Source organism: Poecilia mexicana, unplaced genomic scaffold, assembly GCF_051168715.1.
Source record: "Poecilia mexicana isolate PSO_F unplaced genomic scaffold, ASM5116871v1 scaffold_19, whole genome shotgun sequence".
Classification (NCBI taxonomy): domain Eukaryota; kingdom Metazoa; phylum Chordata; class Actinopteri; order Cyprinodontiformes; family Poeciliidae; genus Poecilia; species Poecilia mexicana.
Genome location: NW_028263388.1, coordinates 24,593,619 through 24,617,275, shown reverse-complemented (window position 1 = coordinate 24,617,275; position 23,657 = coordinate 24,593,619). Strand labels below are relative to the sequence as shown.

Sequence of the window (23,657 nt, the reverse complement as noted above, 5' to 3'; positions counted from 1 at the left end):
GCGAATTGCTGGGAGGGAGACACTATAAGGCTGACAAACCATTTTCCATTTTTTCCTCAAGTTATCAGCATTAATTATTAAACATCAGTAAGTCAATACAGGCAACCGCCACTTAATCCTGCCAGAGATTACATGCAAGCAGTTAGTGACCTGTAGTTAATATCGACGGCTTGTTTTCGCACTAATTAGGCTTAATGGAAGATTTTTAAACAAAGTTTTCACGCGAATTCTTGAAAACATGCAACAACCGTCCAGAGGAGCAAGTCGGGAGACCTGAGGAACTCACCCGGGCGTATTTGGAGGAGTACGGGTCCTCGAACAGAGCCCATATTCTGGGCTGCCAGGTCTTCCACCAGCCCGCTCTCCGCGCGTCCTCCTGCAGACACAGTCTCCTCAGGTCCCCGTCCGCGCCGCCCAGAGCCGGGTCGTCGTCCGGCGCCTCCGGCTCCGGGGTCTCGAAGCTGTCCAGCGCCTCCTCCGCGTCCCGGTGCTGCCGGTAGTTCATCCAGCAGCACGCCTCCACGTCCGTCTCGTCGATGCCCCAGAAGGCCAGCTCCTCCTCGAACAGCGGACCGCACACATCGTTGGGACAGTGCAACTTCCCGGTGCGGTAGTAGTTGAGGATGAAGGAGAAGACCGACGGGTGGCGGTCGAAGAAGAACTCGTCCAATTTGGGGTCGTAGTCGAAGTTGCTGAAGGCGTCCGGCTCGGTGAGCCACGACAGGCGGGTCCCGGGCAGCGTCTTCAGGGTGCTCCGGTACGTCTCATGCCGCACCCCCCCGCAGTTTATCACGATTTTCTCGCTTTCCGACGGACAAGTCATGTCTGCGCTGTAACATGCTTTGTTGGACGACTTGTTCCCACCCTTGCGCCCTTTGAAAGAGGATACACACACCGAACTGAGCATAGAGCACCAGGGGGGGGAGGAGGGAGAGGATGCGAGAAACCGAAGGGAGGAGGAGGAGGAGGGAGGAGTCTGAGGAGTCTGCGGGGAGAGAAAAAGGGCAGAAAAATGTTTTTTAGCGACAAAAGGGGGAGAAATATATAGATCTGGATTATCAACATTATTGGAATTACACAGTAACACCAGCAGGTTTCACATGAATTCACATGATGATGAGCTGGAGGAAGAAAAGGATGGGGCTTGGAGGGGAGGAGGAGGGAGGAGGAGGTGCAGAGGGGCGCAAAGTAGTTTGCAGCACCGAGCATCGTGGAAAAGGGAGAAACCAGGAAAACAGGTGGCGTGAGTCAGAATCCGCATGGCTGCTTGTTGACACCACAGAGATGATGAGATCTGATTCCCTCCAACTGTCAGGACAGTCCTCCACATTCAGCATCTCAATTCTGACCGCAGCTAAAGCGGGAGGCAGTGTTCCTACTGGGCCACCGTAGACAAGAGCTTCAATATTTAAAAAAAATCCAGAGAAAAAGAGAACTGGGGATCTGTTTCCCACCTTCCTCCAGAATACCTCTGTGACGTGTTGGTGCAGAGCTGTGTGTGTGCTGAACATGTGTGTGTGTGTGTGTGTGTGTGTGTGTGTGTGTGTGCGTGTGCGTAAACGTGTGTGTGTGTGCGTGTGTGTGTGTGTGTGTGTGTGTGCGTTAATTGCCTCCCAAGAGTGTGGTGTCCGTACTAATGTTAGATCTCCTCAATCAGCCTGTGCTGCTCTACACAAACTGCTGCAGCCCCCTCCGACCGCACCGAGATCCAGGCGATGCACAATTATTCCACTTTTCCCATGCACTGCACTGCACTGAGCCGTGTGTGTGTGTGAGTGTGTGTGTGAGAGAGAGGGGGGGGGGAGGCTTAAAGAGGAAGAGAGGAAGGTGAGAAAAGAAAAAAAGGAGAGAGGATGAGGCTGAAAATCAGATTGTTGATGGGAAAGAGCTGGGAGAAAAGAGAAAGTGAATGCAGCAGATTGAGAGAGGGCAGCTCGTGTAACGCTGCCTCTTGTGTAGTAATGGAGGAGAAAAAGAGGAGGGGTGAGGAGGAGGAGGGGTGAGGAGGAGGAAGAGCATTAAAAGGAGAGTGCACTATAAAAGTGAATGAATTCTGCTGCAGTAAAAAGCAGGAGTTATTTTCTCTCCCCCTCTCTCTCCCTCTCTCTCCCCATCTTTCTCCCCTCCTCTCCCTCCCCCCCTCTCTCCCTCTCCCCCCCTCTCTCTCTCCCTCTCTCCCCCTCTGAGGGTCAGGTTGTTTGCCTGTGGGCTGCCTCGCAATCCAGAGAGGCTTCAGAAAAGACACGCGTTCCCAGCAGGAAGGAAAGAAAAGAAAAAGCCCCCTGTGTTTATGTTGTTAACCTTTTTTTCCCTATTCAGAGAAATGCACCACTCTCCTCCTCCTCTCCTGTGAGCCCTCCCTCCCTCCATCCCTCCCTCCCTTTCCCTCATTTTCTCTTCCTCTCTCACCCTCATATTTCGCATAAAGGAATCACATTTCACTGAAGAGGAATCAAGACTTCACCTCTTCCTTCTTCTTCAACAGTCCCGTTCCTCTCTCTCTCTCTCTCTCTCTCTCTCTCTCTCTCTCTCTGCTGTCATCTTTTCTCCTCCCATCTCTGCATCACACTTGGATTCACTCCGTTTCCTTCTCTCTGCTTCCCAAACTTATTTTACTTTGCTCTCACACTTATTCTCTTCTTGCACTTATTTACTTTTTGTTTTGCATCTGAAGAAACAGATTTTTTAATGTCTGAAGATTTTTCCTTTTCTCCTAAACCAGAGGAAAGATTCAGTTTGTCAACCCAAAGGTAAGAACGACTGAAAGCGAGCGTTCTGCATGAGTCGACAATAAGAAAAGAGAAGTTATTCCTCAGAGGAAAAAATGAGAAAAGTTGAACAAGTCCGTTTCTCTCTTGCTTTGCACTGCAAAGTTTGAGTTGCGCTGCATTTTTATGCAAAGCTCCTGTAGTTTGCATGCAGACACATTGAAACCGAGCCGGCTTCATCATCACACATTAAAACACAAACATCTCTGGGTCAAACTGTGCTGAAGCTCCCGGTCCAGCGGGGCTTTTGCTGTGCTGCCGGGCCGGATCCCGGTCCAGCACCACGGACAGCTCCACACTGCCACGCTCAACTTTTTCTGCTGCAGCTTCTGGAAGAAGTTTCATCATTTTAGTAACTTTTCTTGGAGAAAACAACTTCAGTTTCAGTTAAACTTTGCAGCCCTGCACTCCAGCTCGCACTTTACAGCTGCAGATGCGGCTTTATTGGGCGAACTGCTGAATATTTGATGCACGGTCAGCCACAAGTCTGTAACTGCGGTTCTGTCTCTGTTTGTTCCTTCATGGTGAGGCAAGTGGAGCTCATTGATTTCTGTCAGAATTCATCCTGGATGTAAGTTTTTGTTGACTTTAAAAGGACAGAATTACTTTTATTTACATGGCATGTGGCTGATTTTAAGGAGGAACAAAAAAAACTCAGAAAAGTCCAGAGGATTAAAAACGAGAGAGAAAGAAGATTCTCACAGGAACATTTGAGGTTGGGACAATCCCCCCCTCCACCTTCTCCACCCTACAGCACCAACACTTTCTCTCTCCTGCAGCATTTCCTGCCTTGGCCACCGTGTCCTGCGCCACTACACACACACACACACACACACAGCGAGCAGGAGGAGGAGTGCACACATGCTCACCTGGCTACAAAGAAACGACAGAACGACACGCATGTGTGTAAAAAAAAGACTATTTGAGTAGAGGGGATCATTTCTGCAGCACGGTGCGCCGCGCAGACGCTAATATATATTAGCAGAAACACTGCAGCAAGAAGAAGAGGAGGGAGGGAGGGAGAAAGGGAGATTATGGGATGCATTGACTGTGAGGTAGCAGCAGTAGCAGCAGTATCCGGGGGGAAGGAGGGAGGAATTTGGAGGAGTGCTGACTATGCGGAACAGAAGCAGCAGTTGGCAGAAAAAGTGCAAAACCTTCAGCAATCACAGAGGAGCGGCGGGGTGGAGGGAGAGCAGATAACAGATAGCTGGAGCAGAGGAAGGGGAACGTGGGGGAAATGCAGAACAGAACCTGGTAGACGGAGCTGCTGCTGAGCTGGATGTTGGAGAAAACAGCGATGTGTGTGTGAAGTGTGTGTTTCTGCAGACATTTCTCCCTCCACACGCCACTGTACCTCATCAAAGGATGTAACCACAAGGCGTCACGCTGTTCCGTCCTTATCACCTCCCCCCCTCCCTCCTCTCCTCTCTAGCGCTCATCCCCCAGTGTCGAGGAGACCCCCGCAGGAGAAACCAGAGCACTGCAGCCGGAGCCAGAGCACTGCGGTCACCTCCCCTTCCAGTGCGGTGTCACACCACGGCGCGTGCCGCCCCACCTCACCCACCCTCTGCACCTCACCGTGTAAATCTGAGCCGGGCAGGACGCGTGTGTGTGTGTGTGTGTGTGTGTGTGTGTGTGTTATGGGCTGGTGATGGCAGGAACACACTAAATAAAGAAGGATGGCGTGAATATGTGGAAGAAAGGCAACTAAAATGAACCAAAAATACAGATAGCTAGAGGTCAAATCACTTAGGGAAGCATTGCAGAATATTCCTGTCAGAATCTTTAACTGTGGGAACAAGCTGAAAGATTTGCTGCTCTCCCCTCAGGTCATGTTTTCATATTTAGCCACTTGAATTTCAAGATGACGGCCATTTTTAAAGCCATTTTTAAACCGATTATTGCCATGAAATGTTTCCCATTTTCACGTCTTGGATGAACTTTATGTCACATCACGTCTTTTCTACTTTGGTCGTCGTATTCCTGCAATTTAAAATGATTAAATGTAGCAAAATATGAATCTGAGGACTTTGCTGTTTGTGAGTCTCACACCAAACCTGAACTGGAGGGAAACATGACTGGGAGACAGTTAATGGTTAGCATTAGCTTTCACTATTTTGTGCCTAACAGTTTAGTGTTAGCTTTTGTTATTTTGTGTTAGCCATTAGCTTCTGCTAATATTTTCTGTGCTTAGCGATTTAGCATTAGCTTCTCCTAACATTAGTATGCATTTAGCACTTTAGCAGTAGCTTCTGCTAATATTTTATGTTTAGCGATTTAGCATTAGCTTCTGCTAATATTTTATGCGCTTAGCACTTTAGCATTAGCTTCTGCTAATATTTGAGTTTGGTTTAGTGGTTTAGCATTAGCTTATGCTAATATTTTATGTGTTTAGCAATTTAACATTAGGTTCTGATAATATTTCTGTGTGTTTAGCGATTTAGCATCAGCTTTTTAATTTTTTAGGTTTAACAATAGCTTCTGTTAACATTACTATGCTTTTAGCAGCTTAGCATTAGGTTCTGCTAATATTTCTGTGTGTTTAGTGGTTTAGCATGAGCATAGCTAAGATTCTTACTTATTGAACTAGTGAAGCTACATTTTTGTTGGCTATGCCCGCCACTAGCAATACTAATGCTACTTATAAACTCTTCATTATAACCATGGTGGCCATTTTGAAAATTGTCCACCAGAAACCTGAGACTTCTTTAAATCTTCTTTGACAGCCAGGGCCGCCATCTTGAATTTTTTGTGGCTAACATTTAAAAAAAAGAAGAAAAGTGAGAACATCTGGGCCACATTAGGTTCTTAGATCCACCTGTGAAAGATTTTGCTGAGACATTAAATCATTTGCTGCAGTACAGGAGGAAGTGTCTCATTTTCCCGCGGCTGCTTCTCTACTTGGCAACATCACGGTGGAGCTCTGCAGGGCTGACCAATCCACACAGGCTGCAGCCGCCGCCCCCCTCTGGGGTCTTCAGTGCTGTGCATGTCGGTCGCTCACCCCTTCCCAACTGCTGCTGCTCCCTTTTTTTCTATCAAAAACCAAACTCAAGCACTCCTGCTTTGCTTCCTGCAGCTGCGTGGGGATTATTAATACATAAAGCTCTTATCAGGAACGGACCGGCAGCAGTGGAGTCTGCAGCAGGAGCTGCCGGTCTCAGATCTTTCCTGCCCTACATGAGGAAGTTTTTCCCTAACAGATGCAAAGTCAGGTTGAGATGTCGGAATAAAAAGTGAGAAGTGGTAGAAGAAGGTGTTTTGGTGAAGGAAAGGTCAGGTTAATCCCTGAAAGCGGCGCTGAAATAAGGGGGACAAGATACTGTGTCATGTCGAGAAGGAGCTCTATTTTTAGACCCCGGGTAAATCTGAGCTGAAATCCCTCGGTGTTCAACTTCAAAACCAGCTTCTTGGAGAATTTGTGCTCAGAGCGGATAGCTTTAAGCCTCCCCTTCACCTCCCAGCTCCTCTCAGTCATTTAAACCTGCCTGCTCCTAATTAATGACTCTATCCTGCCGGTGTGATTAGGCCTGTTATGATCCGGCAGCGCAGCGATGCGGCGCGCCGGCCCAGACAGAGGAACGGCACACGGGATGGAGTATTACTACGCTCAATCCTGACCTGTGACCTGGAAGACAATTGGATACTAAAGAGAGAAGTTGGCGATTAGATGAGGTGAGACAGAGGAGGGAGAGTCTGGATCCAGTTGGAAGGGTAGATGTAATTAATATTTTATTTGCTTAATTCAATGCAGTTTAGTTTCATGTATGTTTACTCAAGACACAAATACAGCTCTGGAAAAAATTAACTTAAAATGATTGGCTTATGTTTTACTTTTTCATTTGAGTAAAATGATAATTCTTTTATTCTATGGACTACTGACAACATGTCTCTGAAAAGCGAAGCAAAAACTCAAACTAAAGGAAAAGATGCAAAGAAAACAAGTTAATATTCATTTAGAAACAACAACACTAATGTTTTAACTCAGGAAGAGCTCAGAATCAGTATTTGGTGGAATAACAGCAGGTTTTCCATTCGGTTCAGTTAATTGTGCCACTTTGAACCGAGTTCCTCCTGAACATCTGAGATAAACTACTCTGACTTTAAATTGATGCTTTTTTCCTCTTTTTTTATTTACTTCTGGATGGATTTTTGTAGCTGTAACAGCTATCCTCCGCCACCAGGAGGCAGCAGCGTTTTCATTCAAATGAAAGTGAGGATTTTGAGCATGGCTAAAGCTGCGGTAGGTTATGATTCTGCCACAACAGTTGAAACTCATTTTTTATTAACTTTATCAGTTTGCATTTGAATTAACAGAACAGATGTGGGTTAATTTAGGAAATGTAGTTTTGGTTTGAGGACAGAAGCTCTAGTTATCCTTTCCACACAACAACTTTTTATAAATGTTTGAAAAGCCTCTTTATAAAGCTTTATCAGCTGTTTGCATGCGCAGAACATCTCTGTTTTGCCAAAACAGATTAAATCCAGGTTAACCAGATTTGTAGCTGCTGGCATGTGAACTTTATTTCATAAACCTTTTAACCGTCTGAACTGCTGCAGATATTGACACAGAATCTCCTGGTTAATATCCGTCACTGTGTTAGAGACGTTCTGATGACCCAGGGTTGCTCAATGATCCTCCTAAGTCCGTTACCTGCACAACCTTTTCTTGGAAAAGTTTAAGTTCTGTTTCCGAATAAGGCCGTGGTCATCTCTGCTCTGTTAGTTCCTCTTTTCTCCTATCCTTTCACCTCCAGCACAACATCAGGGACCTTTAATTAAAGTTACACATTTTACACCATCAATGTCAAAATCACATTTATAACCTTTTTAGTTCCTTTGATTCATTCATTTATAATATTATGATAACCACAACTTATTCGTTACTCTTATAATAATCATAATCTGAGTTATTACAGATGGTCTTCTGAAAAGAAACCAAGAATAAACCATTATTCTAATTATTTGGTACCAAAGTTACAGTTACTTCTTTTACTTGTAAGTGTAAATATTCGTACAAGCAAACAATATTAATGTAAGTTACTCAAAATGTTCAGATTTCATTCTTTGAAACTTTTATGCTTTGAAATAAGGAAGAGTTTTAATTATTTTCATGAACCTGCAATATTGGAAACTTACTTCCACTTTTCTCAGGAAGCCTGCCGTTCGTGTCTCATGACTGTGATTTCTTATGATTAGATAGAAAAAGGAAGTGGAATTAAAGCAAAGTTTGCAGGAGATGAAAACAAACACAAGCAGATTGATTTCATTGAAGTTTGAGTGATTGACTTTAAAGGTAACTTCATGTGTCGTTACTGTTAAACTGAAATCTCCAGCATGGGGAAGTGGGATGATCTCGGGTTTTTTCAACAGGTGCAAAAGTTATAAGAATACTTTCATTACCTGGAAAGGTTGAGCTGCAGGTTGAATCATTTTGACCCGATTCCTTAGTTTGTTTTTTAAAATAATTCTGTTGAACCACAATTCAAAAGTGATGCCTGGTTTTCATTCAAATTTTTATTTCTTATCACCTTTGTTACGTTTTTGGTCATTAACAGAGGAACAAATCATTTTGTCCACTTGTAATGGTGGTGATGTAAAAAGGGAAAGTATTGCATTATAAATCATGTGACTGATTTTAAATGATTTTTGCTGTTTTACGTTCTTTGACTGCAACACTTGAAATTTCTTTCAGCGTTTAGTGTTTCACACAGGAAGATAATTGGTGTTGCGCTGCCTCCGACCTCTGTTTCCTGTTTCTGTATCAGCTGCAGACTCCACAGTCTGAAACTCTTTCCAGTTTATGATTAAACTTTTATTCTGTCCAGATTTATTTCCAGTTTATTTTAGCACAAGTAGTTTGAGTTTACGTAGGGGTTAGAGGTCATGGTTAGCATTAAAAACAATTCGTGAAATACTGTTTGCTGAGACGTTTTTGAGAGAGAAGTTGCTATAAAACAGCAAAAGTTTGCTGCAGTTCTGGTCCCTCGTTGGATTAGCGATAAGCTTTCGCCTCTGAGATTGAAGCTAATGGTTTCAGACCCAAGAGAGTTATTTACTGAGGGTAAGATATTAACTTTTTAAAGCCTTTTAGCAAAATCTCCCTTCATAAGACCTTTAATATGTCTGTAAAGGAGCAGACGAGGGGCGGCTGTGGTGTGGCGGTACAGCAGCCGGCCCATAAATAAAGGCTTTTAGTTGCCAGTTCAGCCCACCGGGATTCGAGTCGCGACCTTTTGACCTTTGCTTTTCTCTCTCTGCCCTCTTCCTGTCTGATCTGCTGCGAAGAAAGGCCAGCAGATCTGATAATAACTTCAGTAGGTTACTGAAGTTATTATCAGTAATAATTCCTTTATCTGTAGGAAACACAGTTTGTAGGAAAAAGTGAGAAAATCCTCAGAGTGAGAAAGTTTATCCGTCAGGTTGGAGTTTATGTTTAGCAGATTTCAGCAGTTTCAAGCGACCCAAACGGAGGAAGTTTAAGGCGTCAATCTGTGGGTTAAAGTTTGGGATTGTGTGTTTGTGGCTCCTGGTGACTCGGATCAGTTCTGATGAAATAACAGCAACAAACTCAACAAGTCTTTGTTCTGAAGGTCAGAAAAGTGATGAAGAGCCAACTGACGCTTTTATAAATAAATATAATAAACAATGCAGGTTTTATCGGTTTTTCATGCTATAATTTCATTACAGAATGAAACTAAAATTAACAGCAGCAGTTTTTAGATCTGGTTTTCTTGGCATAAGCTTGTAAACTGCATGTCTAACATAATTTTCCTGGAATATCAATGTGCCAAAAAGAAAATGATTTTTTTTTTAACCCTATAAAAGAAACAAATTTTGCTTGTGTTTAAAAACATCAAGAAGTTCAAATGATGCCTGGACGTCTCTCTGCCCGGTTCTCTAACGGAATGAAAAGAGGGAGCAGCAAAAGCAAATGAGACGGATTAGCAGCGCTTGCTAACACTGTGATGAAGAAACTCAGATTACATGAGTTGGATCAACATTTAATCTGGTTGAACTGGATTGAATAGATGTGCTTTATAACTTGCATCGCTCTGAGGATTTTCTAACCGAACGTCTGTTTACTTTAACTGAGGAAACTTGATAACTTCACAGAATCTCACTTTAATAACCTGGATAAATACTTTCTGAGCGCCGAGAAGCTAAGAGGAGGAAAAGGGGAGCAAAGTGGACATTAGAGGAGCTGGATTTTCTCCAGCAGGTAATCAGGACAGATGCAGTGAAGTTCCCAGCTCTGAAGGCCACAGCTGACAGAGAAAGCATGAGAGGCAGGGAGAGATGAAGGGTCCGAGGAAAACGGAGCCGTAACTCAATCACAGCTGCCAAAATAGATTCAAACAGCAGCGCCCTCCTTTTACGAGCCCCTCTGACTTACTCCACCAGAATCCCACAAGGAGAGGGGAATCTTTATTCCCTCTTCTTTACAAAAAATCAAAAAGGGGTGTTTCTGGGTTACCCTGGGCCTAAAAATAGCAGCAGCAAGTCGATTCATAATGCAGGACTGAGAGCGGGGCTGGGGAAGGTGGCAGAGGGAGAGCAAATGGAGGAACAGGAGAGGAGAGGAGCGCCGGAGCCAGCTGTTACGAAACCATGGGCTCTGTGTGTGAAATGCAGAGGAATGCAGATGGAGGAAACTGTCGGCGAACGCCGGGAAGAGGCCGTGGAGAGAGGAGGGAGAAAAAGTCTAGACGCTCAGCATCCCGCCTCCATCTCTTCTAGACTTCCTGGATGAGATCTCAGAGACACCATGTCCTTCCTGTTCAGCCTCTGCATCTCCTCCTCCATATCAGACCTCCATTTCAGGCCTCAACACACACACACATACACACACACACACAGAGAGAAAACTGACATGCACAGAGAAGAACAGATGCATTCCTGCTAAAAGCACAAAGCAACACACACTCTCTCTCTCACACACACACACACAGAAACGGGGGAACTCGTGCAGGCAGAATGATGCAGGAGGGAGTGCATGCATGCACCCAGAGTCATGAAACTGATCTGCTGGAGGAAACACCCAACATTTAAACCCCCAGCCTCGTTTTAGTCAGACAGCATCAAACTGCTCATGATTTTTTATTCTATTTATTTTGTCTGCAGTTTCAGATTGTAGTTCTGTTTCCCTTTAAGTGCTTTGAGTCAGATATTGATCAGAACACGATCACACTTTTTTTTTTTTTACCGGTATTGCAGACTTGTTGAATGCTGCTAAACGGATGCAGTTATTTTTTATTATTTTTATTTTCCAAATGGGAGAATATTCCTTTGAATGAAGCCACCAGTATATAACATAAAGAAACACACACACACACACACACACACACACACACAGTCACGGTTGGATACTCACTCGCGTTTGGCTCAGGTTCGGCTGCTGTGCGCGCGCAGACACGCACATGAAGCTTTACGGAAAAAGATCAATCAAAGCGCAGATTTCTCTGCTTGATGCTCTCAGTCCAGTTTCTCGCAGGCATTCAGCTGATCTTTTCTCCTTCTTCTTCTTTTTCTTCTGCTTTTCTCCCCAATCAAAATCAGAGGCAAATCGCGCGCATCTGTTGCTGGAAAGCCGCGTTATTATTGCCGGATGTTACTTAAAGCGCGTTATGGTCATGATGATGGAGTCTTCCGGATGAAGTGAAGCAGAAGTCCCCCGCTTATTTATGCTATTTTCTGTCTCTCCCACCTCTTTGTTATTGCCAAAAAAGAAAAAACAGAAGTGCCAGTCTTTGTTGCTCTCTCTCTCTCTCTGGGTGTAGCTCTTCCTCTGCCTCCCCCCTCTTCCAAATGTTTGAGTGGAGATGCAGCCTGTAGACACCTCTCCCTCTCCTCTCCCTCTCTGTTCCTTTGGAGGAGCGTCACCTCCTGCACTATTTTTTTCCTCAGACGGTACATGTGGGCGGATTAGAGGGAAAGAGAGAGGGTGGGAGGGCCCTGGTGAATAGAGAGGCTAATGCTTTTCCCATATGTCTCCTGAACTTCATGAATGCAGCGGAACTGAGAGGAGAAGCCAGAAGATTAAAGTGATTCACTGTTTTTGTCTGTTTTTGCCCCGTTTCAGCCCCTTTCCGGTCGGATGGATGGATGGACGGATGGATGGATGGACGCACTAACACCATTTTGTCTTCAGGTTCCCGGCTTTGATTGTGGCTCGGCTGACATCATCAGTCACGTGGTTTGAGAGGAGCAGGTGGATTCTTACACACTTTAACAGCGAAACATCATTAGGGAGACAAAAACAGTGAAATTGGTTTTTATTTTTAATAAAATTTATTTTTTTGACATGAAAGAAATTTTTTTTTAAATAAACCGACATGATTTTAAATTATTTTTTCAAAATATCATATATAATATGTAATATTTCCAAGCCTTCTTACCTTCATCTGCTCTGTAAAATAAAAATAAAAATCTACTGAGATGAAAATATAAAAACCAAAACACACCCGGTTGCAGAACCCTGCACACCTTCAGCCACTATTTAACTTTTGATTTGATTGTTTTTAAAATTTTAAGTCTTTTTTTTTAGCTTATACCTACATGAAAACCCTGAACCCATAAATAAAATTTATTTCTGTCATATCCAACTTTTTAAAACATCTTTTAGCTCAAGATTAATATCATCGCTGTCATTTTTTGCAAAGTTTTTATTTTGCCTAAATCATCTTCTGCAAAAAAAAAGAGTTGATTTAAAAATAAATTAACAAAACTCTCTTTTGACTTTTTCCATAATTTTATTAAGTTGTTGATTTGCGACATCAGCTGCAGAATCAAACCAGATGAGTTCCTCTTCCTGCCTGCAGGAGGATGTTTGTGTGCCAACAGTTTCCCTGATGGACTCGCGCTGAGTGAAGACAGTCTGATGAAACTTACAGGAACAGTCAAAGGCCGCTCCATCAGCGCCTGCAGATCATTGAAAGCAAAGACAAAATTACTGGTCTGAAAATCTGTGGTCTGAAAACATGAAGGCAAAAATGAATATCAGAGATGAAGCAAAAACTGAGTCCAGTTTGTCTTTTATCAGTTTGATGCAATGATCTGCAGCAAACGCATAATCAAAAAGAAACAACAAAAACAAACAAAAACTCAGTTTGGGAGTCAAAAGCTTTAAGTGCCAGCGATATTTCCTAAAATTTCAGTAACAAACAGAAACTACATCCTGATTTGTTTCCGTCTTTTTCAGGCCTGCAGCAAACAAACAACAAACACAGCTGTTGTTTTCCAGAGCTGCTTTATTTATTTTAGCTCTCAGAACTGCAGCCGAGTTTCCTTCTGCAAACAGAATATCATAACCGTAATGAAAGGTTTTTGTATCCTTGGTGTTTATGGAGATTCTTATTGTGACTAGAAAAATGTTTAGAATGTAATTTTTTATCAAGTTTTTCCATCATGTAAGAATTAGAAAAGATCCGGCTCCAGATCATTTCTGACAAAAACACACATTTTCTTGAAAGAACGAGAAAAAAGTTGAAATTCTGCAACAGAAAAACTTAAAAATATTGAGTTTCAAATGGTGAAAATAAAGAAAAGGAAGAAAAATTTTAGAAAAAAAAAGAAAAAGTCAAAATTTTTCTTAAACAAAAACTCAGAAAGTTTGAGTTTGAAAAGTTGAAAACTCACCAAAAAAAGAAAAGAAAAACAACATTTTGGATTAATCTAAGAAATTTTTGTGGAAAGAATTTTTTTCTAAAAAATTTTTTTCAAGCTCAGAAGTTTTTTTGGGAAAATTTTGGAATTTTTTGGTGGAAATTTACTCCTTTAAAAAAAAAACTAAAATGGCCATAATCTTTATTTATACTTTTAAATCTCATTGAGACACAAACTGACTTCCAAGACTGTTTGTAACATAAAACATTTCATTGTGTCAAAGATTTATATAACCAATAAACTGAGAAAATACAGCAATAAAAAAAGAGAAAACTGTGAAAACAGGAAGAGACATCTGGTGATTTTACTGGAAACATGTTTAAATCCCTTCAGATTTCCAGTTTCTGTTGTTTGCTCAATCTTTTCTTTCCCGGGAATCGTCTGAAGGGAAAACGTGTCTGAGTGAAGTTTAATCCTCCAGACAGAGTCAGGATTCATGAGAATCCTCTGAACTCTACCTGATGTTCAGCCAACAATCAGACCTGCAGGAACATCGGCTCTCTGGAAGCGAGTGACCTCTGACCTCCTATGAAGCATAAACAGCTGGACTGAGGAACCAGAGCTGAACGTGGAGCAGAGGAACAACAAGACACGTTGATCCAACTTTTACAGTTTCCATCTTTCTTTTTCATAAATAAAATCTTAAAAGTGTGGCCTGCATTTGTGTTCAATGCCCATCAATCATTGATTAGAAACTACGAAGTAAAACTACAATCCTAACGAGCTTCAGAGTTATTAAAATACAAAACATTAAAAATATTAAATCTGTTCAAATCTGCTGCAAAGGGTCGAAAAATGCGAGGGAGGGAGGGAGGGAGGGAGGGAGGAAGGAAGGAAGGAAGGAAGGAAGGAAGGAAGGAAGGAAGGAAGGAAGGAAGGAAGGAAGGAAGGAAGGAAGGAAGGAAGGAAGGAAGTTTTATCTTTCAAAGGATGAAAACCTGATTTTGTGGATGAAAACAAAACGAGTTCAGATCGTCGGTAAAAATGTTTCTCTAGTTTTGGAAAATATTTCCTGCATTTTCTCTAATCCTGTTTTTACTGCAATCATAATTTCAAACTAATTGTTTTTTCCAGAACAAACCTGGAAATAATTCAGTGAATCAGCAGGACGGTCACCGGTTGGTCCTGGTGTTTGAGCCGGTCCGACCTGAAGGTTCTGACTCGGTTCTGGGTCCAGTTCATGTGGACAGTAAACAGAGGAGAACTTTCTGGACGTCCCTCAGCAGTTGGCAGGAACCAGACTGAGCAGACCTGAAGTTTGGTCCCTCAGGTCAAACGGCTGCATCGGTCCTGATGCTGGACGCAGATCCTCCAGGCTCACAAACGCTGCGCTCTGATTGGACGAGGCTCCAGGTCTAAATGTTTCAGCTCCAATACATTTTTATGATTTAAACCATAAAAACCTAAACTTACAGCTCAAACGTCATCAGATTAGATTAGATTAGATTAGATTAGATTAGATTAGAGCAGAGTTGGGAAGAAACTAGTTACATTTACTCAACTACATTTACATTTTTGCTAAAATGTTCTAGTTCTGGTTTCACCGGCAGATAAATTCACTTTAACATGGGAAACATGTTTTATTAGTGAATTTATCTGGCAGCAGAACCAGAACCTTTTCATTAATATTAAAGGATGATAAAGTGCTTATAGAGTCTGATGGATGTTTTAATAGAAACTCTTGGTACGGCCGTGTTTCGTCCTGCAGTGCTTCTCTTACTTGAGTTTATTTTTTGGGTTCTCTGGCCTCCTGTTTAATAACTGGGAGGTTTTATAGGATTAAAAACATCTGAGACATTTTACTAAACAAAACCTGCAGAACAGATGAAATCTGTAATGATCTGACGAGGTCAAAGGTCGTGTGAGACAACGAACAGATGTTGCTGTGGAACATAAAATCTTCCACAAGCTGATAAACACATTTTAATAAACATATTCCATCCAGAATGTTTGTTTCTGCCTCTGTAGGCACAGCGTGGTTCTGTTAGACCGAGTCCTGACCGAGTCCAGAACGAGTCCAGAACGAGTCCTGACCGAGTCCGGACAGAGTCCTGACCGAGTCCGGACAGAGTCCAGACAGAGTCCAGACCGAGTCCAGACCGAGTCCGGAACGAGTCCAGACTGAGTCCAGACCGAGTCCAGACAGAGTCCAGAACGAGTCCAGACCGAGTCCAGAACGAGTCCAGACCGAGTCCAGACAGAGTCCAGACAGAGTCCAGACCGAGTCCGGAACGAGTCCAGACAGAGTCCTGACCGAGTCCAGAACGAGTCCAGAACGAGTCCTGACCGAGTCCGGACAGAGTCCAGACAGAGTCCAGACCGAGTCCAGACCGAGTCCGGAACGAGTCCGGAACGAGTCCAGACAGAGTCCAGAACGAGTCCAGACCGAGTCCAGAACGAGTCCAGACCGAGTCCAGACAGAGTCCAGACAGAGTCCAGACAGAGTCCAGAACGAGTCCTGACCGAGTCCAGAACGAGTCCTGACCGAGTCCAGACAGAGTCCAGACAGAGTCCAGACCGAGTCCAGACAGAGTCCAGACAGAGTCCAGACCGAGTCCAGAACGAGTCCAGACCGAGTCCAGACAGAGTCCAGACAGAGTCCAGACAGAGTCCAGAACGAGTCCTGACCGAGTCCAGACAGAGTCCAGAACGAGTCCAGACAGAGTCCAGACTGAGTCCGGAACGAGTCCTGACCGAGTCCAGACCGAGTCCAGAACGAGTCCAGACCGAGTCCAGACCGAGTCCAGACAGAGTCCAGACAGAGTCCAGAACGAGTCCTGACCGAGTCCAGAACGAGTCCTGACCGAGTCCAGACAGAGTCCAGACAGAGTCCAGAACGAGTCCTGACCGAGTCCAGACAGAGTCCAGAACGAGTCCAGACAGAGTCCAGACTGAGTCCGGAACGAGTCCTGACCGAGTCCAGACCGAGTCCAGAACGAGTCCAGACCGAGTCCAGACCGAGTCCAGACAGAGTCCTGACCGAGTCCAGACAGAGTCCAGACAGAGTCCAGACAGAGTCCAGACCGAGTCCAGACCGAGTCCAGAACGAGTCCTGTCCTCTCCGATCTCGAGACGCTCCGTCCTCCTCTGTCCTCCTCCGTCCTCCTCCGTCCTCCTCAGTCCTCCTCCGTCCTCCTCTGTCCTCCTCCGTCCTCCTCTGTCCTCCTCTGTCCTCCTCCGTCCTCCTCCGTCCTCCTCCGTCCTCCTCTGTCCTCCTCTGTCCTCCTCCGTCCTCCTCTGTCCTCCTCCCTACCTCGGCTTCCTCTTCTTTTTCTCCTCGGACTCTTTGTTTTTCTTCCTGCCGCTGATCTCGGCTTCCCACTGTTTCTTCACCAGTGTGTAAAGCCTCATGGTGGCCTGAGCGTCCTGCACCTGGAACACACAGGAAGTGACCTCAGTTTAGCCATCAATCAGCTGATTCTCCAGTGAAAGCTTGGGTTACTGATGACTTACAGATGAGTGCTCGCCCTGCTGGACTTTCACGTTCAGGACTTCTCTGCAGAGGACTTTGAGCGACGGCCGGCTGCTCTAAAGACGGGAAATCAGGTCGATTCAGCTGGAAGTTCATGACTTTAAAACATAACATTATGTTTTTATGTTACCTTGGCGATGCGCCTGAAGGGTTTATACTTCTGTGTGTCTCTGATGAACTTCTTTGGATGATCCAGAAGCAAAATCTGAAAACATTTTCTAAAGTTAAGCAACCATTTACGGCTGATTTTGAAGTGTTTGTTGTTTTTAGGCGCCTTACAAAAGTATTTACACCGCCTGAACCTTTTCACATTTTGTCACATTACAACAGAAAACTTCAGATGTTAAACTAAAGTCAAACAATTTGAAATTTTGAGATTAAAATCACAAATTTTTAGATTTTTTTTTTTTTTTGGGAAAACCTTTGACTTTTGAAACTCAGAAATTTCCAAGTTTTTTGTAGAAAATTTCACACATTAATATCAAAATTTCTGATTTTTTTCCAAGCAAATTTCCAACTTTTCAAACTCAGAAACTTCCAGATTTTTTTCTAGAAAATTTCTGAGATCATTCTCAAAATTTCTGAGTTTTTTTGGGGGAAATTTCCTGTAACTTCGTTTTGCCAGCCAGCGTACCTTTAAGTCGTTGTGGATGGCATGTCCAACCACTATCCTCCCCTTCAAGATGTCGGCGACCTCCCTCTGCACCGTCTGGACATCCTCTCCTGCAGGGAGCCAATCAGAGACATTAAATCCAGTCATGTGACCAGGAGCTCATGCGGATGCAGCGGTTTGTCCGCCGGCTCACCATCCTTGATGTCCTCCGGTCGGATGCCGCTGACGGCTGTCCTGTAGTCCGTCACCTTCTCTGTGGGTTTCACATATTTGTCATAGATGCATTTCCCAAACTTGTTGACCAGGGACACTCGGGCCAGGATGCTCTCTTCGCCATCAGGACCGACTCCCACCATCTCACAGTCGATGGCAACAGTTTGGGTTATTCTGGCAACAGAGAAAAGCAACCAGGGTCAGGAGAGGGAATCCAGAGGCAATAATCATCAGCTGCAGATGTTATTTGACGACCATGATGAAGAGCAGACAGACAAACCATCACTGGGGTGAATGACTAGCCGAAAGGTTAGCTGCACTACACTAAGGCGCTAATCATAAACATTAGTTTATTTAGTGGAGGCTAATGCTAAAGAGCATCAGTTTATTATAAGTTACATGATATGTCAAAATGTTGACATTAAAACATTGTTCTATAATGCCCTTACATATTATTTTGAAATAAAAAAGAAACTGCTGCGTAAACAGTTCCTCCCCCCCTTCAAAATAAGAGCATGGTTATAAAAGTCTGATAAACTGAAGGAATATTAACAGTCGATAACCAAAACTTCACCAGATATTAAAGTTTATCCAACTGGATGTTTACAAAACAGTTACATAAACTGGATCTTTCAAATTTATCCAGTAAAATGAGTATAGAGGAAGCTAGGGGTGCTAAACATTTTCAAAGTTAGCAAAAAGAGCTAATGCCATGTGGAGCAGGAGAGGCTTTCAGACAGATTAGTCATGACTCAGTGGGAAGATTCAAGAACTGAAGAACAGAAAACAATGTTTGGAAAAAGTGAATAGAAATGACAGTTAAAACACGTTGTAGTGCTTTAAATGGCTTTATGGGACTGATTTACTTATTAAGAAGAAATTATTAGTCTGTTAATATTAAAATATGTATTGAAATATTTTTCTTCACTGGTCATAATGAAATGGTTACAATCCAAAAATCCTCCAAAAATAACGTGGTATATTTTTTTAATTATTTTAGAAATGTTTATTTAACCTGGATTCTAACCACCTGGTTTGTCACGTCCTGTTTGCTATAAATATCACCGTCAGCCTTGCAAAAAACACAGTACTTAAAAAAAACATGCAAAACTTTCATATAAAATATGATAATATTAATTTGCCTCAAAGCATTTTGCATAAATCAGATAAATAAAATTGGGTACATTTCTTCTAATGTTCAGTTTTTTTTTGTTTCTTTTAGTTGTTTCTTTTATTTTTTGTATCATTGAAAAAACTATTCAATGTTTTATGCTTTCATATTGATCTGCAAAACCTACACTTTATGCCACATTTGCTTGCTACGCAAATATTTAAAAATTTTTTAACCCTTCATCTTCATTAAGCTCCTATTCATAGATCTACCAGCAGAGGGCGCAGTGCGACCAGCCACCAGCTGAAGCAATTATCTCTGAAATGTGATGCTGCTTTTATCCTGCATCCCTAAACAAACAAAAATACTGAACATAAAATTAACAGACATGTCTTTAAATGATTCATTTACTGCTAAAGTTATAGTTTAAGTTTAATTAAATTACAGCAAAACACCAGCAACTTTTAGGCTCTTTATTTTATAATATAAAACTACTACTATTAGTAGTAGTAATAACTTCTTACAATACACAAATTCACATATGAAACTTAAGCAAAGAGTGACAATAAGAATAAAGAGATTAATTTTGTGAATCTCCATCTCAGTTTCCCATTGATCCGTTTTTGATGGTCTGTTTTTGCATTAATTCACACTAATGTTGAACAGCATCATGATCTGGTTTTTCTAACAGGAATGTTTTCACTCACCCGCTGAAGGCCGACTCCTTCACCAGGGAAGTCTCCGGCTCTTTGCTTCGGATGCCTTGTTTCCTCCTCATGATCTCTGCTGCCTCCGCTCCCATCGTCTCCTCGATCACATCGGGGTCGACGTCGTCGAACCAAAGGTCGTCCCTGAAACAGGAGCTCAGGAGTCAGAGCGCTGCAGTCTGACTTGGACTGGACTGTTTGGAGCGTGTTGAGAACCGTCGACATAACAAACATTACCTGATCAAGACAATTAGACGTTTTATGCGACTTAAAATTCACTCTAAAAAATCCGTGGTTCAGAAAGTTGATCTCACTTAGAATACAATTCTGATAAAAAAAAAACATATTTAGTTTTAAAATTATGTGTAAAAGCTTTAAAATAAATTAATATTTTAGTGGAGTAGTCTAATCAGGCTGAAAAAACGTAGAACTAATCTAAAGTAGAACAACTATTGCTGTGAACACAGAGTCACATAAAGACAGTTACAAAGTCGGCCTTCAATCATCTGAAGAACATTTCCAGAATTAATGTACCAGCAAAATATAAAAAAACTCATCCATGTGTTTATTTTTTAGCTGAATTAATTCACAGGTTTGTCAAAAAAAGTCAAAAATCTGCTGCCTAAAGAAATGCTCACCGGTGTCACGTCATATCCATACCCCCCAGAAACAGAAAACTACGGATTACATTTAGGGACTACAGATGAAAACTAGCATGTTTGCTAACTGTAGCTCGTTATGTGATGTGGATTATTCCCCTTTAAAATAAACAATAACAAAAAACCAAATATCTGAAAGTTCTGTAAAACTCTTAGCAATTTAGAAATTGAAAATAATAAATTTATTTTAACACAACATACAAATGTGCAATTTATAATTTAGTTAAAATTAAGACTGTTTAAACTGCTATGAGTGTTTCCCCATGAAAGCTGAAACTAAAGGTTGAATTTTAAATTTAAAAACTGTTCAGGAATATTCTACTGCAAAAACACATTAGTTTATTTCAGTGCGGTTTACTCATGTTTACCAGGAGAGTAAAAACTTTATCTGTCACTGTAAAAAGAAACACATCTTATGTTTTGAATTTTTTCCAATTATCTTAACAAAAATGTTTAAGTTATGAAACACAAACGACTCTTCAGCTTCATCATTTGTGTAATTTTAGATGATGTTTTGATTCCTGTCCCAGTGGAACCAGTTCTTCTAAGTTCACTAAATCCGAACCCAAATATAAACATGCCGTTTTTACAGTATACATACTCTGTCGGTTTCCTCTCCTCAACCAGTGAGATCTTCTTCTTCTTCTTCTTTGGTCCCTCTTCCTCACTGTTTGGCATATTTTTGTCTTTTTTCCTTTTTGGAGCAGCAGATTGCTGGGAGTCTGAAGCTGCAGGGAGCTTCAGCTTCTCTCCAGCCTCTTTAGGGTCAACAGGAACCGTTTTCTGCTTTTCCTTTTTCCCAGAGTCCCTTTCGCTTGGAGCGGCAGTGTTCACAGAACTCCTCTGAAAAGCATTTTCTTGGTGTTTCTTTGTGGTGAAGCCATTCTGATGCTTTTTCTCTGGCTGGCTACTCTTCAGGATCTGTAGGGAAGTTTGGGAAAGATCAGTGTAATCTCCAGAGAACACTTCTGTTTAAATACATCTACACTGCAGAGACCAACCTGCTGTAATGATTTCCAGTTGGCAGAGATCTGCTCGGCTTCCCGTGGAGGTCCAGGTTTCTCCTGCTGCTTCTGTGGAGCTGCTTGCTTCTCCAGCTTCTTCTTCTTCTTCAGGTTCTGTTTGATCCAAAACGTCTTCCTCTTGTCTTTGGCTGTATGTTTATGGATTTTAGCGTCAGAATGCGCTTTCTTCTTCTCCTTCGCCTTGGACATCGTGATTTAAAACGTACCGGATGACGACGTCCGATCGAGAATAATTTACGGAAGTGAATTTACAGTAAACGGAATAGTAACACAAAAAAAGTCTTCAAATACGTTCTTTAAAGGCTCATAATTTTGCTCACCCGTGGGATTTTCGAAGCCATGCTGCATTGTATCTCTCTATAGTGTGCAACAGCAAAATGTTTCCGACGAAGCAACACTTCCCGATTTTACACTACTAACTAAGTGGCTAGATTATTTTAGTTTTTTATATATAATTGAAAGCAAATAAGTATCTGTTAATAAAGTTACATTTTCAACTTAGTCGGTCACGTTTTTCCTTGTATTCGGCGTTACTCCAAAGGAGGAACTTTTGTTCTGAACAATGTTTCGCATCGACCTGATATATAGTACGGTAAAAACGTCACTGACGCAAAGGAGGTTGTCGGAAGTCTTCGTGGTGGATTTTGTCATAAACTGTAGGTTATGTTTGCATGTTTGTTAAAATTGTTCTCGTTAAATTTATTTATGATATCTCGACTATTATTTAGGTCAGGTAATTTGGCCAAATTGCTTTTTTCAGAAGTATTTCGTACAGAAATATGAGTGTTTGTCGTATAGTTGTTGATAAAGGAAGTAAACACTAGTTTGGTTTTATAAGAGTTTTTTTTCCTCTCTCTTATTTGATTTCTTTATTCTTGTGCTTCTGTTTTGGTTTCAGATCATGGTGGAAAACTCTCCGTCTCCCCTGCCTGAGAGAGCCATCTATGGCTTTGTGCTCTTCCTGGGTTCACAGTTTGGCTTCTGTAAGGGTTTTCTTAGTAACCACGATGCCAGCCTGTGGAGAAGTGGTGGGAAGTGAAAACCACCGCATATGATTATATTCATTATATATTATATGTATTTATTGCACATTTTGAGATGATTATATTGGTTATAATTATCTAAACTTAATAAACCTTTAGCCTCTGATGGTAAACCGGTGATACCAGAATTAAGTGAAACCTGTTGGACTTTTTTATTTTCATACCAATTCAAGTTAAAGAAATTTATATTTTTTGTTAAATCTAGTTGTGTTCCTTTGTTCTTTTCTGAAAAGAAATAATCCTAATTCATGGCACTAATAAGGCTGAATACTTCAGTAAATATGTGTGATTATTACAAGGAGAGTCATCTTTGTAACAGTGCTGTCTCCTCTGTAGTTTTGTACTGCCTGTGGGCGTATGTACCAGAGGAATGGCTTCATTCAGTAGGACTCACCTACTGGCCTCAGAAGTAAGTTACCTCCTTATAATAATAAATTATATCTCCAGCTGTCTTTGTTTATGAAATGCTTTGTGTTGTTTAGGTATTGGGCTCTTGCGATGCCAATCTACCTCCTGGTTGCCCTAATGGTGTCTTTGGTTGTGTTGTTTGGCATTAACATGAACAACACGGCTCCACTGGACTCTGTGGACAACGTCACAGGTGAGACTCCATCCCATAATTTTTTTCAATAGCTCCTACTGAACTGCAGGGAATAAAGCTAGACATATTTTATTTAGGGGAAAAATAATCATTTCAAAGCTTGAGAGCTCTTCAGGCACAACATGTTCTCGTCCAGATATTGCTAAACTTCATATTTCTGTCACAGATGTATTTGCACAAGGTCAGAGGTCAGACTGCTACAGGAAGGGCGGAATACCCCGACTGGAGGACGTCTCCATCAGTGAAGTCAACAAAATGTTCTATTTATCCTCTGAGACGTGACAAACAGAGTAACTGAGCAGTGGGCGGGTTAAGATTCACTGGCCGTCGCTGTTTAGTTCATTTGATTGTAGTTTTCTTGTTAGAAAAAACTCAGTCTTGTATAACAACCGTGATATAATTGTTAATATAAAAAAATCCCCAGATTTTTATTTATTTTTCTTTCTTTACGGGTCAATGTGTCTCTTAAATGCAAAGTTTTGTGCAGCAAATATTGTTTTTATAAAGCTCTAAGTAAAGTATGGCTGTAAATCTGTAATAAATATAATTATTTTAAAGCAATTCTAACATGGAAATGCATCAATTCATGTTGGAGATGTTAACAAGGCAACAAGCAAATAATACTTTTGTAAATGATTAATTTGTTAAATTGATGACGTAAATCATAATGGAAGCATCAATGGTAATGCATGTTATATTGAAAACCTACATAAATGTTACATTTGTCTTAAAACAATAAAGGACAATAACTGTTGTGTTTGTGCAGAAGGAAGAAAG

The 23,657-nt window shown here is 41.9% G+C and overlaps 3 protein-coding genes across 5 annotated transcripts; 1 reads left to right on the top strand and 2 right to left on the bottom strand.

The window, feature by feature from the left end:
- Positions 1-41: 41 nt before the first annotated feature.
- Positions 42-12,417, bottom strand: LOC106908458 (voltage-gated potassium channel KCNC1-like). Its single transcript, XM_088000970.1, has 2 exons — positions 11,146-12,417; positions 42-985 (listed from the first exon to the last, which is right to left on the bottom strand). The coding sequence occupies exons 1-2, from the start codon at positions 11,191-11,193 to the stop codon at positions 206-208; spliced, it is 828 nt and encodes a 275-aa protein (XP_087857096.1). The 5' UTR covers positions 11,194-12,417; the 3' UTR covers positions 42-205.
- An 86-nt stretch (positions 12,418-12,503) lies between these two features.
- rexo4 (RNA exonuclease 4) lies at positions 12,504-21,782 on the bottom strand. Of its 3 annotated transcripts, XM_088000966.1 has the most exons (10): positions 21,557-21,782; positions 21,213-21,364; positions 20,813-21,132; positions 19,553-19,696; positions 17,715-17,908; positions 17,543-17,631; positions 17,039-17,113; positions 16,890-16,964; positions 16,690-16,808; positions 12,504-12,692 (listed from the first exon to the last, which is right to left on the bottom strand). In XM_088000966.1, the coding sequence occupies exons 1-10, from the start codon at positions 21,582-21,584 to the stop codon at positions 12,686-12,688; spliced, it is 1,203 nt and encodes a 400-aa protein (XP_087857092.1). In that variant the 5' UTR covers positions 21,585-21,782; the 3' UTR covers positions 12,504-12,685. The 3 variants fall into 3 exon arrangements, with proteins under 3 accessions (XP_087857092.1, XP_087857091.1, XP_014830055.2); XM_088000965.1 differs by having other exon boundaries at positions 21,213-21,634; XM_014974569.2 differs by lacking the exon at positions 12,504-12,692 and having other exon boundaries at positions 16,594-16,808; positions 21,213-21,633.
- Positions 21,783-21,809: 27 nt separating this feature from the next.
- Positions 21,810-23,656, top strand: pigp (phosphatidylinositol glycan anchor biosynthesis, class P). Its single transcript, XM_014974572.2, has 5 exons — positions 21,810-21,892; positions 22,135-22,219; positions 22,616-22,688; positions 22,762-22,880; positions 23,047-23,656. The coding sequence occupies exons 2-5, from the start codon at positions 22,138-22,140 to the stop codon at positions 23,160-23,162; spliced, it is 390 nt and encodes a 129-aa protein (XP_014830058.1). The 5' UTR covers positions 21,810-21,892; positions 22,135-22,137; the 3' UTR covers positions 23,163-23,656.
- Position 23,657: the final 1 nt, after the last annotated feature.